A 20,843-nucleotide genomic window follows, 5' to 3' on the forward strand; every position below is an offset into this window, starting at 1 on the left:
TGTAAGAAGTTAGGGTGTGAAGAGCTTAAACTTCCCACAGTGGCAACCTTACTAATGCATGCTGTGGAAAGTTAGCAGGATATGACTTAGAAAACAAACCTTTCGGGTTATCTGAACTGCTTAACATGGAATTCTTTCATAATTTATTTTTTTATCATGGATTTATGTTTGGGTTCTCTGCAAAGAGAGATTCACTGGTTAAATATATGGGTGCAGTTTTTCTTCCACTGTACCTTTACTTGTCCTGCCACTGTTCTGTTGCCTCGGGTCTTGGTCTCTGCTAACAAGCAGTAGCAAACACACCAAACAGTTGGATTGTGTTTAGAGGAATGTTTTTCAGAGGTCTACGCTGAGCGATGTCACCCCAAGTATGCCTTCTGAAGACTTGTATCAGAGTTATACCAGGGCCAAAGAGATGACTAATTCAGTGTGTTATCATACTCCAACTGACAAGTGCCTGTTAAAATACCGAGTGCCTTTTTTTGCATTAGCCAATTTGAGCAGGATGTGCACTTTTAAATATGACTGTTAGTGTTAACCTTTGTTGTTGCTTTTTTTTTTCCCTTACAGAGTCAACTCTGAAATAGAAGGAAATGAAACTCTGAAGATAATTGAATTAGATAGAAGAGTCAATGCCACCTCTTAAAAATAAAAAGGCCTTTTTTCTTGACTTCCCTCTTTCCCAGATATTTTCAACCAAAGTCCCCCTGACTTGTCATCCTCAGTGAACCAAAGCACAAAAGAGGGAGTTGACCAAATTCTGCATTGACTGGTGAGACTGTGACTGCAGATGGAATCTCTTGTCTTGTGACTCCCTTCCTTACTTCACACAATCCCTATATTTGCTTTTATTTCTTTCCTGTCTGGTAATACAAGGGCAGGGTAGAATTATGATTGCAGATGATACCGGCACTGTGCTGATGATTGATCTGTGTATGTGTGTCAGTGCTTGCATGTATACATCATCATCTGTGCATAAAATCATTGGGTAGAAGAGTGGAATATGCAAAACTGATGGGAGAAAGTGGTTGATGGGCTTCTAACTAAGAGGAATAGGAGAGGCAGCGTGATGCTGCTCAAGCTTTAGTCACGGTTCCATGCCTGCTGGTCTGTAGCACTTGAGCCTTTTTGGGAGGAGTGAGAAGCGTGTGCTTCATCTGCCTCTGAAAGCACAAGAATGGGCCCCAATACTATTTTGTTAACAGCACAGGCAGGAGAGGTATGGACAGTGACGGTGCTGAGTCATCCTCCCCTACATCTTTCTATCTTTCTCTCTTCTCCTCACCAGCCGCTATGTCATTTTGTGCAACAGGTTTCTCTTTGCGTTGGAAGCAAATGTGGTAGGTGTCCCTACTGCTTTTACCCTTATGGACTACAAGCAAAGATTCGTCTCTGTCTTGTCACACTGTCTGGGACAAACGGAGTAATTTAACTGATTCTGTTTAGAAAGCATGTTTTGTTAACTTCAGGCAGTGTTTTGGGTGGATGTTCCTTGGTCTGCTTAAGGCTAACCTGTTTAGTTCAGATCAATTCCTTCCCAACAAACTAAATCAATGTTAAGTCTTAAACCAGAAGTGCCTCCTGAGAGGACCATATGGATTTTATTTATTGGCTTCTAGTTGCATTGATGGAATTTCTCATGTAGACCAAGTCTTGTGTTTTCTTTTTTTTTTTTTCCCATCTTCCTGTTACTGTTGTAAATAGTATTTATTAGCTTTGCAAGATTTTGTTCAAGGAGTTATATTGGATTAACCTTCCCTATCCCTGCAAGTGATCTTGGCAAGCTCTGAAATTGGACATACAAATATCACGGAGCATCCATTCCCTCCCTCTAAGCTTGAATTGCCCTAAAATAATCATAGGTCTCCTCTTCTTCATGTGTCCTTTTTCAGAGATGAAATCTTAGACCAACTCTTTCACCAAATAAGATGCATACAATTCAGGCCTGGAGGTGGTTAGATGCTGTATTAATATGGCAAAGCAGTCCCTGACCTGAAGAGTTGGTATGTAGGCAGCAGACAAGGCAAAAAAGGAATGAGGCGGGCATGTAGGTGGGTAAAGTGACTGGCCCAAAGTGTAGTGGAAAAACTGAGAACCATATTCCAATGTGATCCTAGTTCAGTCCACTTTTTACTTTGCCGTGTTTCCTTCCTCTCCCATGTAGCTGTTGCCTAAGACTTGTCCTTCTGTTGGTACCCTGCTCATGCCTTTGCCTAAGTTGTGCTTCTTGGAATTTGTCCTTGGATTGGCACAGCCAATTCTAGCCCATGATTTGAGCAGAGATTGCTCTTATTGCTACAAAATAGCACTCAGATTTCACTGAGGATGAATTTAATGTGAAAATCTTAATTCAGCAGACTAGCTATAGCTATTTTACAGTTTAACATGTCAATTAAAAACAAAAACAAAAAACAACCAACCAACCAATTTTGTAGCTCTTTTATTTTTTTTTTCCCTTGTGATAAATAAGGGAAAAACTAACTAACTAACTTAGCCTTACAAGTAATTGTTTACTATGTACAGTAGATATTTCCTGCAAGTATGCTATTTTGTAAAATACTGGATTAGTATTTTATTGTAGTGGCTGCCACACCTGCTCCTTTCTTGTTCTTCATTCTCTTTAGACTTTCTTCCTTTGGTGTCCTATTTGCTACCTGCTCTTAGGACTAGCTCAAAGCTCAATGATAGAAATGGAAAGAATTTGGTGGACAACAGTGGGCTTTGGTTTGCCCCCTCCCCGTGGCATTTTAAGAAGGTATTTCACCATAGTGAGAGTGAAATGTATGCCTGACTCCATGAGCTAATAGTGAGTGTTGGTGTACAGATGTACTTTTTCCTTTATGTCCTATTGATCTATGCAAGTGCCTTTTTACCAATTTACCTTTGGTAGAAATGAGAGAAGAATGCCATTGTAGACCATTTTGCAAGAATTCCCTTCTTGGCGTGAATCAGTGAACCTTTAAAGCTTCTTTCCCTTCACAATGATCCTGTTTGATCCTCTGCATCATTCCAGTATCCCACAGTGGTTTGGATGGTTTTTTGAAGCAATGATACAGGGCTTCACCTAAATAGCAAATGCTACTAGTGGGTGTCACTGGAGGTGTCACAAGGGATGGCTGCATAATTCAGCCACATGAGGTCAGCAAAGAGTCATAGAATCATAGAATGGTTTGGGTTGGAAGGGACCTTTAAGATCATGTAGTTCCAATCCCCCTGCTACAGGCAGGGACACCTCCCTCTAGACCAGGTTGCTGAAAGCCCCATCCGGCCTGGCCCTTAATGCTTCCAGGGAGGGTCATTCACATCATCACTGGGCAACCTGTGCCAGTGTCTCAGCACCCTCACAGGGGTGTCAAGCACAACACTGCTTTTAATTGGGTTGCAGTTTGCACTGTGCATGAGCAGAAGGCCAAGCTGCCTGAGCTCGTGCCCACTGCCAGCTAAATGGATCATCTCCCAGTGCAGATACTTCTAACTTCATTGTATCGAAATCAAAGTTGAATTTTTCCCCAGTACTCCAAAGACTGACAATTCTGCAATACCCGAGTAACCTCCTTCTCTGAGACCTCCTGCAGTAATCCCTACTGACGCTTTGCCTTCTTATTTGCTTAATTTGGACCTATCCATTCAAATTTTATTAGTAGATAATCATGTTTTCATCTGAAACGTTTTAAATTGGTCATATTCAGGGTCAGACCCTGCTGAACTCATTCATCTGAACCAGTCTGGCAACACTGATTTTAACTGTTGAATATTATGCTTCTTTAGTCTTCACCTGTCTCACCCTTTAAATAATTTTTAAATACTCTTGGGGATCTCTTGAGCTAGCACACACATCGCTTGTGGATTTTTTATTAAATACTGTTTCTTTATAATAAGGAGATCCTTTGCTTTACTTTGGTATGTTTGTGACCATTTTTCTTCAGGGGCCTTCATTGAACAGATTTCTCTTTGAGACAGTAGGAGCCAAGTATCTCCCAGTATCAGCCTCCCATGTGCTGATATGGGACAAGGACCTGCTGCCCCTGGTGTGAGCAATGGCCATGCCCTAGCAGGGGGCAGGGGAGATCCAAGGGCAGGCCCACTGAGATCCAAGGGAAAATGTCGTTGCAGAGGAAGCTGTATGTGCTAAGGACATTGGTAAGGAGCAGTAAGGGGTGTTCAGGGAGGGAAGATCCCTGTACTTATAGTGATCTCAGCCATATTTGTTGAGTCTGTAGCCTAACAGTACATCTTTTACAGTGGTCAGTGACATGAGATGGCGTGTGTGTATGGACAGGGCAGGCAGAGGCCTTGTGCTACCTGATATACACTTCCATTAGAGGACTCAAACAATCCCTAGAGTCTAGCTGCAACTTTGTGCTGTTTGACATCATGGTTATGTGCTAGTGAACTTCACTTTTGGCCCATAGCATTAAAGCATGCCTAGATCTGTCAGTTCTTTGCTTCTAGGGAGATAAGCTATGAAGGAATTAGGGCATTATTTTATATATATATATATATATATATATTTAAGAAGTATTAAGCACAGGGCACGTGACAGTTTTAACCTTGTTATCTGTGTATAGATAATGTTGGTGTTGGGTTTTTTTCTTTTGTTGTTTGATTTGCCAGGCTATTTATAGTTCTTTGCTGCATTTCTTTTATTTCCTCCACACCATTCAATGTTTTCCAGCAGCAGGGACTAATATTGGATTAGGCTGAGGTTCTGAGGCCAGCTCCTGGCTGAAGGCAGCACAGCTTCTCACTCACTGCTTCCAGGCGCTGCAGGTTGATCCATAATGGCAGGAGACCTCTTCCATAACCCTCTGTATAACAGTGTATCCCAATGCAAGCTTATTCTTGATTTCTTTAATGTAGAGCTGAGAAAGAATCCAAAAACTTTCCTTCTCTTTTTCTCCCTGCTGAAATCCCCACCTCTGCCCCCATCCCCCAAAACATCAGCAGTGAGTTCTGTCTGGCGCATTTAGAATGTGGGTCAAGTAAATGAGTGATACTAATTGCTATGTTGGGAGGGATTTCCTCTGAGTATTTGGGCTCTAGATTCTAGCTAATGCCAAGAGGCCATTGTACAAAACTTGTGCAGCTAAGAACAGAATTATACAGAGTATTTTTATACGTGGGTGACTAAAATATTTCTTTCTCAAGTCACTAATTAGAAAGGGAACGTTTTGTATTTTGAAGGTGAAGTAGTAGGTCAGTACTTTTAACTACAAAAGTGATAGTAACCTATGTAAGTAACATTGTGCTATGGTGCTGCTGCTTTGCACTGTAGTGTTGAGGATAAACACCTTTGAGGGTTGTAGAGGTGCCTGAACTGGCTCACGTGCTAAAGGCTTTATAAATAAGAGGTTAGGATTCAGTCAGTGGGCCAGGAGAGTGTACTTTTCTTACAGTCTACAGATCAACAGTGAGCATCAAGGTTGTGATCCCACTTAACACTGCATTGCTAAGATCAACATCCATTGGAAACCGCAGGTTTTAGAGGGGAATTGCCATCTGTTTTTGTGATTATCATGTCAGGCCTGAATTGACTTTGTATATAGAAAGGAATGCGTCTTGCAAAGAAACTCATTTGTGATGCAGAAATAGTTTGGGTATTGCTGTAAGTTATTACTGGTGGTCTCTGCTCTACCCTAAAGCCCATCTCCGTACTTTTCCCCAAGAGCTGGAACTGGATAGGTAAGAACAAAACGTGGGAAAGCTGGACTTCCTAGAGAAACATCCTAGTTCCTAATTCCTTAAATCAGCAATGACAGTCTTTTCTGTTAGTTCCCACCTTCATTTCTCTTTACTTTTCCCCTTGCTCTTCAATGAGGTGTAGTCCTGTTTATGTAAAATGAGTGCATACCTGACCTTTACTGTGTATGCCACCTTCCCTTCCAACCTGTAGGCAAAAATCCTTCTGCACTTCAACAGCTCGTAATTAAGGGAGTGGAGAGGAGAAGGGGGAAGCAGAGGCAGTGGTCGATTTTTTGACGTAGAGCTCTGTTTGTAGTTGACTGACAATTCCAATTCGCTGGTGCTGAAGTAATTGCATCTTGCTTTCTTCATGTGCCCCGTCAGCATGAATGAGTGCTTGTGTGTCTGTGCACGTGTGCATGGTGAGCAATTAAAAACAAAATGAAACACAAATGCAGAGTTATTTTCTTAATGTAGTAAGTGTCCTTCTACAAAGGCATCTACCTGAGCACCCCAGGCACATTCCTCTTGGTGCAGCAGAAAGCCCAGGTGCTTCTCTCTGACCGCCCGCATTCCGCACTGTGATAACTCAAGTCTAAATCTGTCATGTGGATGGCTGTATGATTTCTGTCCTATTAGCAAATGTCAATGGAGAGCTGTTAAACTGTGTCCTTTTGTGTGTGTGCATAGATTGGCAGATCTGTAGGACAACTCTGGCATGGTACAAAAAAACCCCAACATTACTGTATGTGGTCTTCAGACATCAATTTTGTAGTGCAGAATTGTGTTTTCTGATGCTTTGTTCTTAGTGTTATACATTTGCCTTTAAAAATGGCCTTAAAAAAAGGGAGGATGGAGAGTCGGGGGGACCCTTGGAGGACCTGGTGTACCACTGCCAGCAGCACCATGGCCTCTGCAAGGACTGTGCCATGGTATGAGCACATCGAAGCTCCAGTGAGGTTTTGCTGGGCCTTCTGAAGGGCAGATTACCTGATGTTACCCTTTGGAGAGAAACAGTGGCCAAACTCATTGCCTGGGGCCATGAGAAACAATACCCTGTGACTCTGAGTCATTCTGCCTGTGACACCCTGAAAGAGTTTCAGCTGATCATTTCCTTTTCCTCTGTACATGTGGATACTGTATGAGTTTGTACAAACACGTAAACAAAACTATCTTAGATAAAAAGAACAGTGATACTAGTGCAGAAGCATCTCCCAGATTCCTTGGTAAACTGTGTTGTAGCCTCTCTGGCCACAGAAATCTCCATGCTTTTGCCAAAAGCCTATTTCATTCTGTGTATGTGTGCTCGATGGCCTCTCCATTTTTGTACAAGTGCTGTCACCTGGGTGCATTCCCACCTGATTGTTCACCGGTAACCATGTCCATTGGGTGTAAAGAAGTTGCTGCCTTTTCCTTTTAAACTGTCGACTTGGTTCTACAAGAGAACAGATTACCTGCCTTTGTAGCCTAAACATGTATGTATGTAGCTAAGTATGTTATGCTTTTTCTTTCAAATAAATATTTTCTGTAGAAAAAGCAGGTATGGCTTGTTTGCTTTGCTGTGGTTGGGAGCAATGGGATCTCTTGGTTTTCCCAAGCGTGGCACAGCAGAGAAGGCCGAAAACAGCACTCTGGGCTCCCACTGAAGCTGGCTGCTCCTTTGTTTTCTGAGAGGAGAGTTACATCTGCCAGTGGTGGGTGGAAAATAGAGCAAGGCTGATGGCATTTGATAATAATGATAGCACTTGAGTGCAACTATGCAATGCAACCACATTAATATTAGATTCTCTCTTTATAAAAATGGGATCCAAGAATGCTGATGCTCGAGGGGACACCAGCTTAAGGCCTGTGATACCAGCTAGCTGGGGTGTGCTAGGGCTTAATTTCTGTGTACCAGCTAGCTCACCAGAAGATAAGGCCTTTTTCTCACTGACCTCATACTTGCCATCTGCTTAAATTGTACTCCTTAAGAGTACAATTTAAAGAGACTTTCAGCATCGGCTTTTATGTGGAGGCCTCCACTGGTCTCAGCTCCACGGCCTCAGCTCCACTCCATCACCCTGGGTAACCCCAGGCAAGATGTTTCCAGCACCACAGGAAGCAGCTACTTCACAGAATCACAGAATCATTAAGATTGGAAAAGACCACTAAGATCACTCAGTCCAACCAGCAGCCCATCCCCACCGTGCCTACTGACCACATCCTTCAGTGCCACATCCACACGGTTCTTCAACACCTCCAGGGACGGTGACTGCACCACCTCCCTGGGCAGCCTGTTCCAATTGCTCACCACTCTTTCCTACAAGAATTTTTTTCTTACTATCCATACGTGTGACCCTCATTTCATCCCACAGCCCAGAAGTACCCCGCAGTAGCAATAGACGGTGTTGGCCTTCATCACTTTGAGTAGATGTGGAAAGAGCAAAGAACCATTTGCACTCTGGTCTGAGCATTCTGGCTGTACAGCCATCCAGGGAGTATGGCAATGGATGGCCCAGTGCAGAGCTGCTGTCACAGAATCAAAGGATCATACAATAGCTTGGGTTGGAAGAGACCTTAAAGACTGTCCAGTTCCATCCTCAGACGCTTGCTCAGGTTTTGGGCCAGAAGGTTAAAGTAGCACAGGGATACACAAGGAGGCATAAAAGAGCTCTTCATCCTGCAGTTCTACCGCAGAGGTTTTAACCCAAGGGCTGCCTTTGCTACCCACCACCTCACACAGCACTGCACAGCGGCAGCTCTGAGCAGGCCCAGTTCCATCACGAGAGCGTCACCCCCAGCCCTCCATCTCAGCAGCTTTGATTCCGCGCCTGCACAAGGGAGGTGGGAGGAGAAGGGCTTTGCTTTCTCCCTGAAGTTCTGCATCCCGCTCCCTCCCTCTACTCCCATCCTTTTGGAGGTTGCAGCCTTTCTTTCAGTTCTGGATGCCCCTGGCTTTCTAAGCAGAGAATTCCACTTGCCTGAGCTATTGATCTAGGGCACTTGTTAGCAGCATCGAGCCACATGTAACATTTTTACAGGGAAATCGTTAGGCTGTGACTGATGGGTGAAGTTACCCACAGCTTAGTTTTAGCTGAGCTCAGTTCCTTAGAGGATACAAAATACCAGCTGGTGATTAATGGTCCTCAGCGCTCCCCTTAAAGCCTCGTGCAGTGGGTGGCACTGCAGGGAGTCTGTGATTAAAGACAAAACCCACACATACAGAGGAGAAATGCTGGGTGATGAGCTGTCGGGAGCGCTACCTATCACCCCTGGGTATGTGCTGTTCTTCGACGAGTGCACTGCTGTGGAGCACCAGGTTGGATGCCGATGCTCTGCCTTGGGCTGGTTCCCATTGCAGGGCAGGAAAAAGGATGTGACGTGGCTCGAAAATTCCTCTCCCAGCATGGGTTGGGTGGGAAGTCTTCACCTCTTGCTCTTCGACCTCAGTAGCCTTGCAGATATTTCATGGTGGATCCATCACCACTGCTCTCTCTCCTCCTTTGTTTATTTATGGACCTCATTAGATGGGAGTTTAGGATCATGGAGCCATAGAATCATTAAGGTTGGAAAAGACCACAAAGTTCATCCAGTCCAACCACCAACCCATCCCCACCATGCCCACTGACCACATCTCTCAGTGCCACATCCACACGGTTCTTCAGCACCTCCAGGGACGGTGACTGCACCACCTCCCTGGGCAGTTTAGGAGCAATGGGCAAAAGCTCACACCTTTGCCATAACTAAAACCATTCTTCAGCAGCCGTGCAGAGAGACACTGGGTATGGACTGAGCAAACGAGCTCCTGGGTTGAGCCCTGCACTAGGCACGCTGGTGGGCTCAGCCAGTTCCTCTCTGCTTCACTTCCCTGGTTGTGAAATGAGACAGGGCTGGCTTTCTACTCAGTATAAAGGTAAACCAAAGGAAGGGGAGCTGAAGGAGCCAGTAATCAGAAACAAAAGCACATTTCACTCCAAGTGATATGTACAGTGCTTGTGTTCTTTGTCTCCCTCCAATCTGTGCTTCAGAAAGTTGAAGTGACCTTAAGTTGTTTTTACGTGAGCTCTATCTGTTGCTGCAAAATTACTTTGTCTGTATGCCACCAGTGAGGAAAAAAAGGGATGTCCTGGCCCTTACCTCTGCTGTGACACAACTGAGGCAAAACCAATCGCTGTGGAGCAATCCCACGCTTGCTGGGTCGCCTCGCCTCCATTCGCTGCGGTGGTGCTCGGGTTTGGGTTGGCTCCTTGCTGAGCCCGTGGGAATGCCGAGCTGTGGGGTTGGTGCAGGGCAGCACCCACGCCAGGATCAGTCCCCGTGTCACAGCTGAACACCTTAGCAACGGGAACAGGGACTATTTCTGGCTGTGGCAGCCTACGTGCTGAACGGGAGCAGTGCTGCGAAAAAGAAGCCGAAAATTGGTTTAAGAAAACAAACAACAAAAAAAGTTGAACCCAGCAGAAAACAGGTTGCTAAACAAACAGAGCAAGCACTGGTGAACTGCTCTGCCCATGGGAGCCCAGCACACCAAGCGAGTGGAGTTGTCCCTCCCTTCCCTCCCCACTCCGTTTCCACGCGTTCACCTCTGTGCCATTAGGATGGCTCTTTCAGTCTTCCCATCCTGAGCAAAACCCAGGGCAGCACACAGCGGAGCACACCGGGGTGCTTGGAATGGGATTTAGCAGACGCGAGCAATGGTGTAAGCCTCCTTCAGAGAGCCAAAGCCTCTCCTATCCCAACACTTCCCTCTCTGTCCCCACCACCCACCCGCTGCCCCTGCTGCTGGGATTCTATGGCTGTGCTCACCTCTCCCCCTGGTCCAGCGGTCCAGGGCTGCAGACACATCTGTGAGCAAACCGGGGGAGGGGTTCTGCTGTTGGTGCCTTTCCAAAGCCCCCGGATGACAGCTCTGCCACCGGTGTAATTGCTCAAGCAGGGCTTTCCCTCCCTGGCCTCAGATTCCCCCGTAATTGCTCATATTCAGTAAAAGGTATAGGAAGGAAGCGGCTTTAGCGTTTTCGTGCCTCAAATGAGTCATGCAAATTGCAGCAGTCGGAGGAAAGCCAGGTAATCCCGGAGCATGGTGTAATTGCAGTCATGTGGGCAAAACTGCTGCTGACGAGCAGGAGCCACAGCGTGATTTCTCCTTGGGAGGGAGCATGCGGGTGCGGAAACCCACACTGTGCTGTTGGACGTGGGGCTTCCTGGGGCACGGCCTGCAGGGCTCCCTCCTGTGGACCGGCAGCAGGAGGGCTGTGTGGTGCTGGATGTGCAAAGCTGATTTGGCATTACAGTAACGTTGTTCGTGCCGCGCCATTGCATGGCAGGCCAGGCCGGATGTGGCTCTGGGCAGCCTGGTCTGGTGGTTGGCGACCCTGCACATAGCAGGGGGGGGTTGAAACTCGATGATCACTGTGGTCCTTTTCAACCCAGGCCGTTCTATGATTCTACGGTTCTAGGACTGGCGTCTGTTGGCTGGCAGTGCTCATCTGGAGGCTTCAGAGCAGCGTGGAGGAGGCAGGGATGGGCTCACAGAGCTCCCGGCTGCCTGCAGATCTCTGCACGCGGCTCAGAGTGCGTTCTACACCTTCTTTAACAGCTCTGGCTTCAGTTTTGCTTCTCCTAAGCCACGCTTTACATTGCTTAACTGTGCTTTCTTCCTTAGTAACTTTAAGTATTCAGAGGCATAGGGGAGAAAATGTGTGGGCAGGCGGGGTGAAGCGTGTGCAGATGGATCACACACACACATGGATAGAATATGGTTTTGAAAGCGGGCTAAACTCGAGCCACAGCACAAAGGTACGCATCATCCATCACTCTCCTGTGCTGCCAATGGGACAGGATGACGTTGATAGGGCAGCGTGGAGCCGTCATTGCCGGAGGTGTATGCGTGGAATCATTCATATTAGAAAAGACCGCTAAGATCACCCCAGTCCAACCGCCAGCCCACCCCCGCCGTGCCCACCAGCCGCGTCGCTCGGTGCCGCACGCACAGCAGCTCCGGGTTACGCCACACAGCGGCACACGAAGGCGTTGGCCGTTCCGATTCCGATCGGACGGACCGCGAGGGCGCCAGGACGGGGGTCTCGCGCGGGCAGCCCTGGGGGGTGGGCGTGGCCGGGCGTGGCGGAGGGGGCGTGGCCGGGAGCGGCGCGGCGATTGGTTGGCGGCCGAGGGGGGCGCGGCGGGGGCGCGGCCGGCAGGGAGTTTCCCACAATGCCCCGCTGCAGTGCGGCCGCCGATGGATGCTGCGCGGCTGCGCTGCCATTTGCAGCCGCCGCGGCTCGCAGCGCGCCCCGGGGCCCCGGCAGCGGTCGCCCCCCGGCCCCCGACGGCCCCCAGCGCCTGCAGCCGCCGGCCACCCCCCGCCTGCCCCCTCCTTCTCCTTCGCGGCCCCTCTGCCCCGCCGCAATGAACCCCCCCGCCGCGGCCGGCGGGGAGGAGACGGGGGCGGCGGGCGGCGGCTGCCGGGGGGCCGAGGGCGGCGGGGAGGCGGCGGGTGCCGCCGGGGTCCCGGAGGAGCCGGGGCTGGCGGCGGCGGAGGAGTCGCTGGAGGAGAAGCTGCGGAACCTCACCTTCAGGAAGCAGGTGTCCTACAGGTGGGTGCCTCCCGCTCGGGCACGGGGCGGGAGTCGGAGCCGGCACGCTGCGGGAAAACCTTCGGCTGTAGCCGAAAGCAGAAAGAGCCCCCCCGGCTCTGCAGCGCGTCGAACGGGCGGTCCCGCGGCTGCCGTCGGGCTCGGAGTTACTGAGAGGGAGTCAGGAATCCCGCCCGGCTGCAGAGGGAATAGAGCCGTCCCCGTGCTTTGCTGTCCCCAACGGAAACGCGGCCGCAGGAGGAGCGAGAAAACCCTTCAGCGGGCAGCGCTGCTCCCCAGGGCGCTCTCCGGGAGTCCCACCCGCGCGGCAGCGACACGCGGGGCGGGGGGGCCCTGCGCCCGGTGCCGCTGCGGCGCTGCGCTCCGAGGGCCGGGAGAAGGTGTGCTGGGAGCCCGGGCACAGCGCTGCTTTCGTAACCGGGGGTGCGTGTTCCGCTGCCCTGTGTTGGTCCTGGAGCTGTGGAGCCCAATAAATCTGTTTCCTCCTCGTGTGATGCACCTGGACGAACAGGTATCTAACGAGGTTTGCCTGCTCCTCCGTTCCCGCCTGGGATCTGTTAGTAGCCGCGGGCAACAGCTGCTGTCTGAACGGCTTCATGCAGTGAAGTTCTGGGGTCTCACCTCGTTCTGGCTGCATTCCCCAGTGCAGGCTGGGGATGCGCTCTCTTAACCCAGGGGACAGAACACTCAGAGCTGTCCTTTATTTTGCCTCTGCTCTTGATTTTGTCTCTTCTAGCTGTAGGTAGGCAAGCACAGAGTCTCCCCCAGCGCACAGATACTTTTTTAATGCGTTCACACTGTCAGCTTACATCTGAGATAGATTCATAACGGTCTGAGTCCCTGCATGTGGTAGGGCTTAAAAGTGATGTAATTAAGCACTCCTCATAGCTGAAGTTTTATATAATCCTTCCGTATGTGCGGAGAGACTTCCACATAAGGCTGATGCTCTCACTGGCGAGCGTGAAGTTTGGGATGATTCATACAAGACTCAATGAGGTGAGCGATGTGAAAAGGAAAACTCGCTGGACACACGAAGGGCATTACAGCAATAACTTCTTGGTGCTTCTGCATCTCTACCCCGGTGGTTTTTCCAGTGTATGTCATTTAGCAGCGCGTTGTCCGTTGCAGGTAAAGGTGGGCTCTGTAGGTGGGCTTTTGATGTTACTGCTGATGGGGCAGTTTTGCTAATGGGTTTGCTCTCGGTAGAGAAGGCTGGGGGTTTGCATTATGGTTTGCAGGTGCTTCTACTCGAACCATACATTTTCATTTTTATTTCAGCAGTTTTGGCATCTTCCCCATTTGAGGAAGGGGTTGTGGAGTCTCCTTCTCTGGAGATATTCAGAGCAAGGTGTTGTAAGGGTTTCATAATAAATGTTAGTTGGAGGGGATATTGGATTTCTCTTCTTCCTCCCGCCTCACCTCTCCTACAGCTGGGCAGGTGTACAACAACTCCCGAACCTTTACATATGAAAGCCTTTTCCTGAGCATCTCTTGATGCTTATTGCTCATTCTTTTGACTTAGGCTATGTGCAAGAAAGTATGTTTTCTTTACATCCTTGGATTTTCACACTCTTCTACTTTTGAGCTGATTTTCCACAAGTAAGATGTGCTCTTGTTTTTCCCTAAGGAGAATTATCGGAGTAGATGGAAGAGTGGAAGACTTTCACATGGGACCTCCACTGAGCTCCCCATGCTACACATCCCCCAGCCTCCTTAAATTAACTTACTGCCGTTATTTCTGCAAATTATGGTTTTGAAATACATTTGTAACTGTAAATGACTGTATTACACACAGCAAAATGTATGCGTGTTGGTACTGGACTCCCTCGTCCACTAGTAAAGCACTAGTTATTCAAGGCTTCACAATGGCTTTCCAACAGCTCATTTAGGAATCTCTGCGTAGATGCACTACGTTAACATACATCCATATATCTTATATTCCGGGCTGGTTGTGGCTCTGGGCAGCCTGGTCTGGTGGTTGGCGACCCTGCACATAGCAGGGGAGTTGAAACTCGATGATCATTGTGGTCCTTTTCAACCCAGGCCATTCTATGATTCTGTGATCTGTATTTACACAAGCAGTCAAAAACACAGCTGGAACTTGCATATGCAGATATCTGAAAATGCATGTAAAAAGTCTGTTGGTGACACCTGAAGAAATGAAGTGGGTGGCTGAAAGAGAGGTCCAGATGTTGTTACCAGAGGAAAAAGGAAAGCTGTGGAGGAGAAACTGTTAACAGTTCTGTGTTATTCTCTGCCTATCATGCAAGTATAATTTACCTGAATTTGGCTTAAAGTATTATCTTATTTTTTTTTTCCACTTTTGATAAAGTGCAGATTTTTTATTGTAAAGTGAATCCATTTAACTAACGGTGTAGTTACTGCATACGAATCTCATGTCTCTAGAACTGTACCAAAAGCATGAGCAACGTGTGTCAGAAGACAACGTATGGCACTGACCTGGGTGGTGGCATACAGTGCAGAAACAGCTGTGCTAAGTATGTAATAAATTGGTGTGGTAAATACATACATTAGGTGTGCCCATTGCCCTTATCAAGCCATAATTTTGCCTGATTTAGAGGGAAAGCTCACTGTACGTACTACAGATGTGCTGCACATGGAGCTCCACAGCCCCACTGACGTTATTGTGCTCCCAGCCCATATGTACCCACCGTGAACCCAGCGCTCCCAAAGCTCTCTGTGTGCACTGAAAGCTCTTTGTTCCTTCAAGAATAGGTGTTTGTTCACTGTTTTCTTTCTAGTGATGTGCTGTAATTACATATACATACACAGCGGGGTACGCCACTTATCTGTGCTTGCGTGTGAGCTAATGGCTTTAAAGCGTGTCTGTTGGTGTGCAAGTGCTGCCAACACGTGTTACTTAAGTGGATCGCAGTTTGCAGCCAGAGTGCCTGCCCCTCCTGATGCACAGCACTGGAGTTGGGCAGGGAGGGAGGAGTGGTCCCGGTGTGAAGCTCATGGTGAAGGGCATCTCGTAGGGCTGCTCCCTGTGCAACTCAATGAAGGCTCAGATAAATGGTTGTCCCCTTCAGCCTCGTGTGCTCGATGAGGCCAACCTATTTGAGAGTTGGTGTTGACTTCAGAAAGCCAGCAGATAAGCAACCATTGCTAGGGCTCATTTTTACCTTAGAAATATGGAATTAAATGTCTTAAAGACCCTTTGGCTTTTCTGCTTAGATATCTGAACTTTGGGCTCAGGGTGAAAAATATGTTCTTCTCATCAACTGATACACCCAAAGTCATGGCAAAGAAGTTCGGAAATCACAGAATCGCAGGGGTTGGATGGGACCTCAAGAGATCATTAAGTCCAACCCCTTGCCAAAGCAGGTACCCTACAATAGGTCACACAGGTAGGCATCCAGACGGGTCTTGAATATCTCCGTAGAAGGAGACCCCACAACCTCTCTGGGCAGCCTAATGTAAATGGGGGAGGGGGAAGAGGGGAAGTAAATCAAATGTGTACCCTGCAAAAGACAAATGCTCTCTGCACACTGACCGGCTCTTGTTTACCTCCTCTGTTTCTAGACCCAGACGAATACTTCCTGGGTGTTTTGATCCAAAAGCAGTAGGTAGTATTTTCTTCCCTTTAATTTTCTTTCATTATTTTTATCATTGCAAAGTTCTGTGAAGAACACCATCATCTGTGTTAACAAAAGTAGGCATGAATTGAACTTTCTTCAAAATAATTTTTGAAATAATGAGAAATTCAGATTTTACCAAGAAGGAGCTCAGTAAGAATATTTCCACAATAAAAGGCTACAGAAAGCTATGGGGAAAAAAAACTACACAGAAAGCTATGGGTTATAAAGCTGCATCCTACAGGTGTGCTGTAGGTGTTTGTAGCTCTAAAAAATCATCTAAAAATAATCGTGTTATTTTAATTGTTTAAGCTTGAAGAAATAGTAAAAGATCCAAAAAAAAAAAAAAAAAAAAAGCAGACAGGAACAACAAAAAGCCAAACAAAAACAAGCCCAAACCATAAATAATGCAGATGGCTTTTAATTTCTTAATAATTATTATTTAGAAATCCAGGGAATCTTGGTTAGTGGCATAGGAAATAAAAACAAAGTTGTAAGTTTGGAGTTTTAATGGCCCTCTTGTGAGAGCTCAAGTAGCATTTGGCAAATGTTTGTCACTGGGGAATGGTTTATCTCGAGAAACGCGATCTCACTTTGACCAAGCGGAGGAATCCCGCTGGACGTAGTGTGGCAGACAGTAGGGCTCTTGACCATATAATGCTCAGCCGCCCAGCCAGAGGCGCTGTTTGGCCATGGTGGCTCTCCTGAGCTGGAGATGCTGAGTTTCATTTTGAGTAATGGAAGGTGCTGGAGGTGGTGGCCATGCCCAACGCTTCTCTCTGACCAAGCAAAGCTGCTTGAGGCCAGCCTTGTGAGCTCCCCCCACGATCGGTGGGTAGGTCTGCTGAGAGCCCATCTGCTCTCTCCTGCACCATCAGCAGTGTATGATTGGTTGTTCTTGCACCAAGGGCATGGAGTGATAACTAGAATAGGTTTTATTCCTGCATGTGGAGGAGAGAAGTTGTGGCAGAGAAATCCTGGGAAGATCCCCAATTAAACAACCTCATCACTGCTGATGTGTGTAGATAAGGCAGAGAATGTGAGTACCTGGGACTCCACGTGAGCCCTTAGACAGAAATAGAAACTTAAGGATAGGTGACATCCTTTTTTTTTGCTTCATTTGTTTACAGACATGATAATGATCGTAGAGCTCACATCACTTCTCAGCAAATATTAAAAGAGACAGGCTGGTAGAGGTGTCTCCTATTACTAAGACTTAATTACTTTATGAAATGACAGCATTTACTACTGTACTGTGAAGCATTATAAATAATTAAAGCTGAGTGACATTTGTAAAAATGAAAACATTCGACACAATTCGTTGATCTTTTGATTGTGTTGATTTCTTACACTTGGGGTTCTTTGAATCTTAATACATCCTGTTTCCATGAATTAGTGAGGCTGTTCCCCATGAAGATGATGGATGAGTTTTTTATCTTCTATCAAATGTCAAGAAAATAATTTTCATTCTCTGGCCTAATCTTGTAAGATCTGCTTGCACCTTCTTTGTTAGAGTTTCGGGTATTTACTGTGCAGGGTTGGTACCACCCACGCTCATAACAATGACTCAATTTACTTTGTCTCCCAAAACATCCATCACCGCTTTATCGTTTTCTCCCAAAGCACATCACTTCACATTTCTAGGTACACGAAGGGGCCTTTCATACCCAAAGCTTTGAGGAAAGAAATGGAAGCTCTGTGTTGTACCAAATGCAGAAAAGACTAGCATATCTCTGAAACAAGACTAATACCACAGGAAGGAATGGTTTACGTTTAGAATTCGCTATGGACTGAGAGATACAGCTTCAAGACTGGCCATCAATGTCTCTAGGTCACACAAAGTAAAAGGATTGCCTCTTTGTCTCTGCTGTTCTCCCCTTTCTTATGAAGTTAGCAGTGTTTTGCAGAAGACACTTGATGGATGATCACTGCACTGCAATGGCTTTATGTACGTGCTCAGAAGTGGATAAACGCACACAGAATTTGCAAGGGGGAAACCCCACAGGTGCAGGACGAAGCTGTTGTGCAGACTCAGACCTGTAGGCTCAGATGGCCCCTCGGAGAGGGACTCTTACAGATGGAAAATGTTATCAGGTAATAAGTGCTGAATCAGTTGCCACGTGAGTTCAATGAGGTGGAAAGACACTGTTGTCCTGGCTAATCCTTTGGAATAAATGAGCAGGTAGGCAGTTCTTCTCACCGGGGTCGATCATGGGGCTGATGAAATGCTTTGCTTGATGCTTCTCCAGGCTTTTGGCAGTTTTTTATTTGGCAAAGTCGGCAGCTTGGCCAGTATACTGGGGAGGTGATGTATATGTGCAGTGCTGTTTGCGCTCTTTTGCTTTACAGCCTGGACATGTAACATTGGCAATTAGCCACAGGATTTTCCAGATATTAAGAAAAAGAGAGAGGGTAGGGAAAGAAGAGAACTGCTAAGGGAGGCTTGCAGCACTGTGACCACTTCTGGTTTCAGAACATCCTATGAGGAAGTTCACCATCAAATAAAATGGGGAGGAGAGAGAAAAGATGTCAATTTTCATACGTCCAAATTTTTATTAATCCTTTGTAAATGGAAGATACGTGAACTCAATTGTATATATGAGAAAAAGCGTGAGAGTACATTGAGAGCAGCTTCTGTGCGTGCGTGTATATATATCTACAGAGTCCATAGGTGCCTTCATGTCAACTGTGAAAGTACATAGGGACAGAGTTATAGAATCATAGAATGGCTTGGGTTGAAAAGGACCACAATGATCATTGAGTTTCAACCCCCTGCTATGTGCAGGGTCGCCAACCACCAGACCAGGCTGCCCAGAGCTACATCCAGCCTGGCCTTGAATGCTTCCAGGGATGGGGCATCCACAGTCTCCTTGGGCAACCTGTTCCAGTGCATCACCACCCTCTGTGTGAAAAACTTCCTCCTAAAGTCTAACCTAAACCTCCTCTGTCTCAGTTTAAGACATTCCCTCTTGTCCTGTCACTATCCACCCTCGTAAAGGGTTGCAGAAGCGGAAGGGTTGCTTGTCCACTGTATTGCGTCTCCATTTTTCAATGTGTATTTACAAACAGTCAGGTTCTATACTGTCTTTTTTTAGGTGGACATGATCACTTATGGATTACAGCCTTATGGATGGAGGAAGATGAGGCAAAGCGAGATACAATGACTCACTGACTCACTCAGGATGGCAGGTGGTGTCTGTGTGCCAGTTAACCCTAGCTCTAAGAGCAAGCCTCCCCTAGGTTAAATGGAGAAGGGGAGGGGGGGAAAGAAGCAAAATAGCAGTTTTTAGAGAAAACACAAAATCTGGAGAAGGAACAGAGGACATCCTGTACATGAATACTGTAATTTGAACTTGTTAGCAATTCCTGTATTCCCAAGTTTTGCCTCTGAATTATTTGTGTATGGAGCAAGTGGGACCGTTCGCTTTTTAAGAGCTACAGTAGCCTAAGAGCTGCCACAGGGCACTAACTGCTTGTCTTGAATTTGTTTATGCCTCCAACTAACTTAATGAAATGGCTTAGTTTAAAGGTAGATAAGGATTTAGGGATAAAGGGAAAGATGCATTCATTTGTTCTAATGGTCACTAACGACAGTGCTCTTGACTAAATGGGTACAGGGCTTGGCCAGTCTTTGCACTAGGACTGAGTGTGATACTTTCCCTGTACTCTCTGTACTGTTTTTTGAGGAAACCTGATGGTCTGGAATGCTTATGCTAGAAAAAGGCTTGGTAATGATTTCCCACACCTTTCAGTTCTGGACTTCCCTGGGAGTGCAGCTCTGAACAGCACTTCCAGACTCCCCTTCTGATTAACAAAGCTTTTCTGTCTACAAAAGTTACCATTCATAATGGGAAACTGCTTTTTATCATCTGGTTTGTCTGCACTTTGAGGGGTAGTGGTTTCCAATTCCTCCTAGAAGGTTTTCCAGATCACTGGCCCTACATACTTCCTGACGCTAATCCCCATTGTAGCAGACACATGGCTATGTATTTAGAGAGAATGGAGGTGTCTAATTGAGGCATATACTAACTTTCTGCATCATTGCCCCTCCTGTGTTCTTTTGTGGATGAACACTGGGGCATGAATAGATGTAGGATGTTACTTTCTCAGGCTGTCAATGAGGAGGCATAAGCCATCAGCAATGAGTTTACTCATTGGGATCAGAGAATTTTGCTGCTCAGTGCCCTGCAGCCTCAGCTAGACTGTAGATCCATTGCAGAGTTGTTTAAGACGGATGGCTTAGGTTGTTTGGCAGTAAGCAAAAGCCCTTGGTGGAGAGATGTGAGCTACTTCTGAACGTTCAGGGACTTGGAGGGAGGTGTTTTGGCTGGGGATGAGAGATGTAAGCTTGTGTAGCAGGGAAAGAAGTAGGCAAATAACTTGTTTTGCTTTGTATTACCGTCTTTGGATGGATTAAAAATTCTTCATTTTCCCCTCTCCATTACTAAATTATGTGTTTAATATGCATAGCTCTAACCAGATGTACTTTAGATCTATAATACACAAGTGTTTGGGGTATGACCCAACACTTTACAAGTGAAGAAAAAGAAAGTCTCATATTTAATATAAACACTTGCAAAAAAATACTGTGCTTATGTACTGCTCATCTCATATTCATAATTTATTCCAAATGTGTCTGAGCTTGACTTTCCTTAAAAATAAACAGCAAAACTCCTAATAGCCAGATGATATGCCTTCTAAGTTGTATGACTCATCAGGAAAGTTGACCCACTGGGGAACATTTTCCAAGTGGGGCATGGATTAAAGTTCAATTGCACAGATTCATCAAAGACGATGAGCTGGACAACTTAGAATCCCGCTGTGCTCTGAAACTGCTCCCTGGTGCTGTGAAATATGCAGGAGAGGGGACTGTCTGTGCTGTGTGAGAGGTGCCATGGGGTTTCAGGGCTCCAGAGGAGAGGGTGAGGAAGCGAAATGGCTTTGAAGCCTGTTAGCATTAAAAGATGATGAGAAAATACCTTCC

General features: G+C 46.6%; 2 protein-coding genes across 9 annotated transcripts in view; both read left to right on the forward strand.

Moving 5' to 3' along the window:
• The window catches only part of CREB3L2 (cAMP responsive element binding protein 3 like 2), a 79,033-nt gene extending 71,815 nt beyond the window's left edge, over positions 1-7,218 (forward strand). For all 4 annotated transcript variants that reach the window (XM_416356.8, XM_004937877.5, XM_040650477.2 and 1 more), the window contains exon 12: positions 571-7,218. In XM_416356.8, coding sequence (XP_416356.4) covers positions 571-646 — 76 coding nt within the window. In that variant the 3' untranslated portion in view covers positions 647-7,218. The remainder of the gene's footprint in view (positions 1-570) is intronic.
• Positions 7,219-12,165: 4,947 nt separating this feature from the next.
• Positions 12,166-20,843, forward strand: part of DGKI (diacylglycerol kinase iota) — a 209,810-nt gene continuing 201,132 nt past the window's right edge. For all 5 annotated transcript variants that reach the window (XM_025156048.3, XM_025156051.3, XM_025156057.3 and 2 more), the window contains exon 1: positions 12,166-12,260. The gene's annotated coding sequence lies outside the window, so the exon portion shown is untranslated. The remainder of the gene's footprint in view (positions 12,261-20,843) is intronic.

This window comes from Gallus gallus, chromosome 1, assembly GCF_016699485.2.
Source record: "Gallus gallus isolate bGalGal1 chromosome 1, bGalGal1.mat.broiler.GRCg7b, whole genome shotgun sequence".
Lineage (NCBI taxonomy): Eukaryota > Metazoa > Chordata > Aves > Galliformes > Phasianidae > Gallus > Gallus gallus.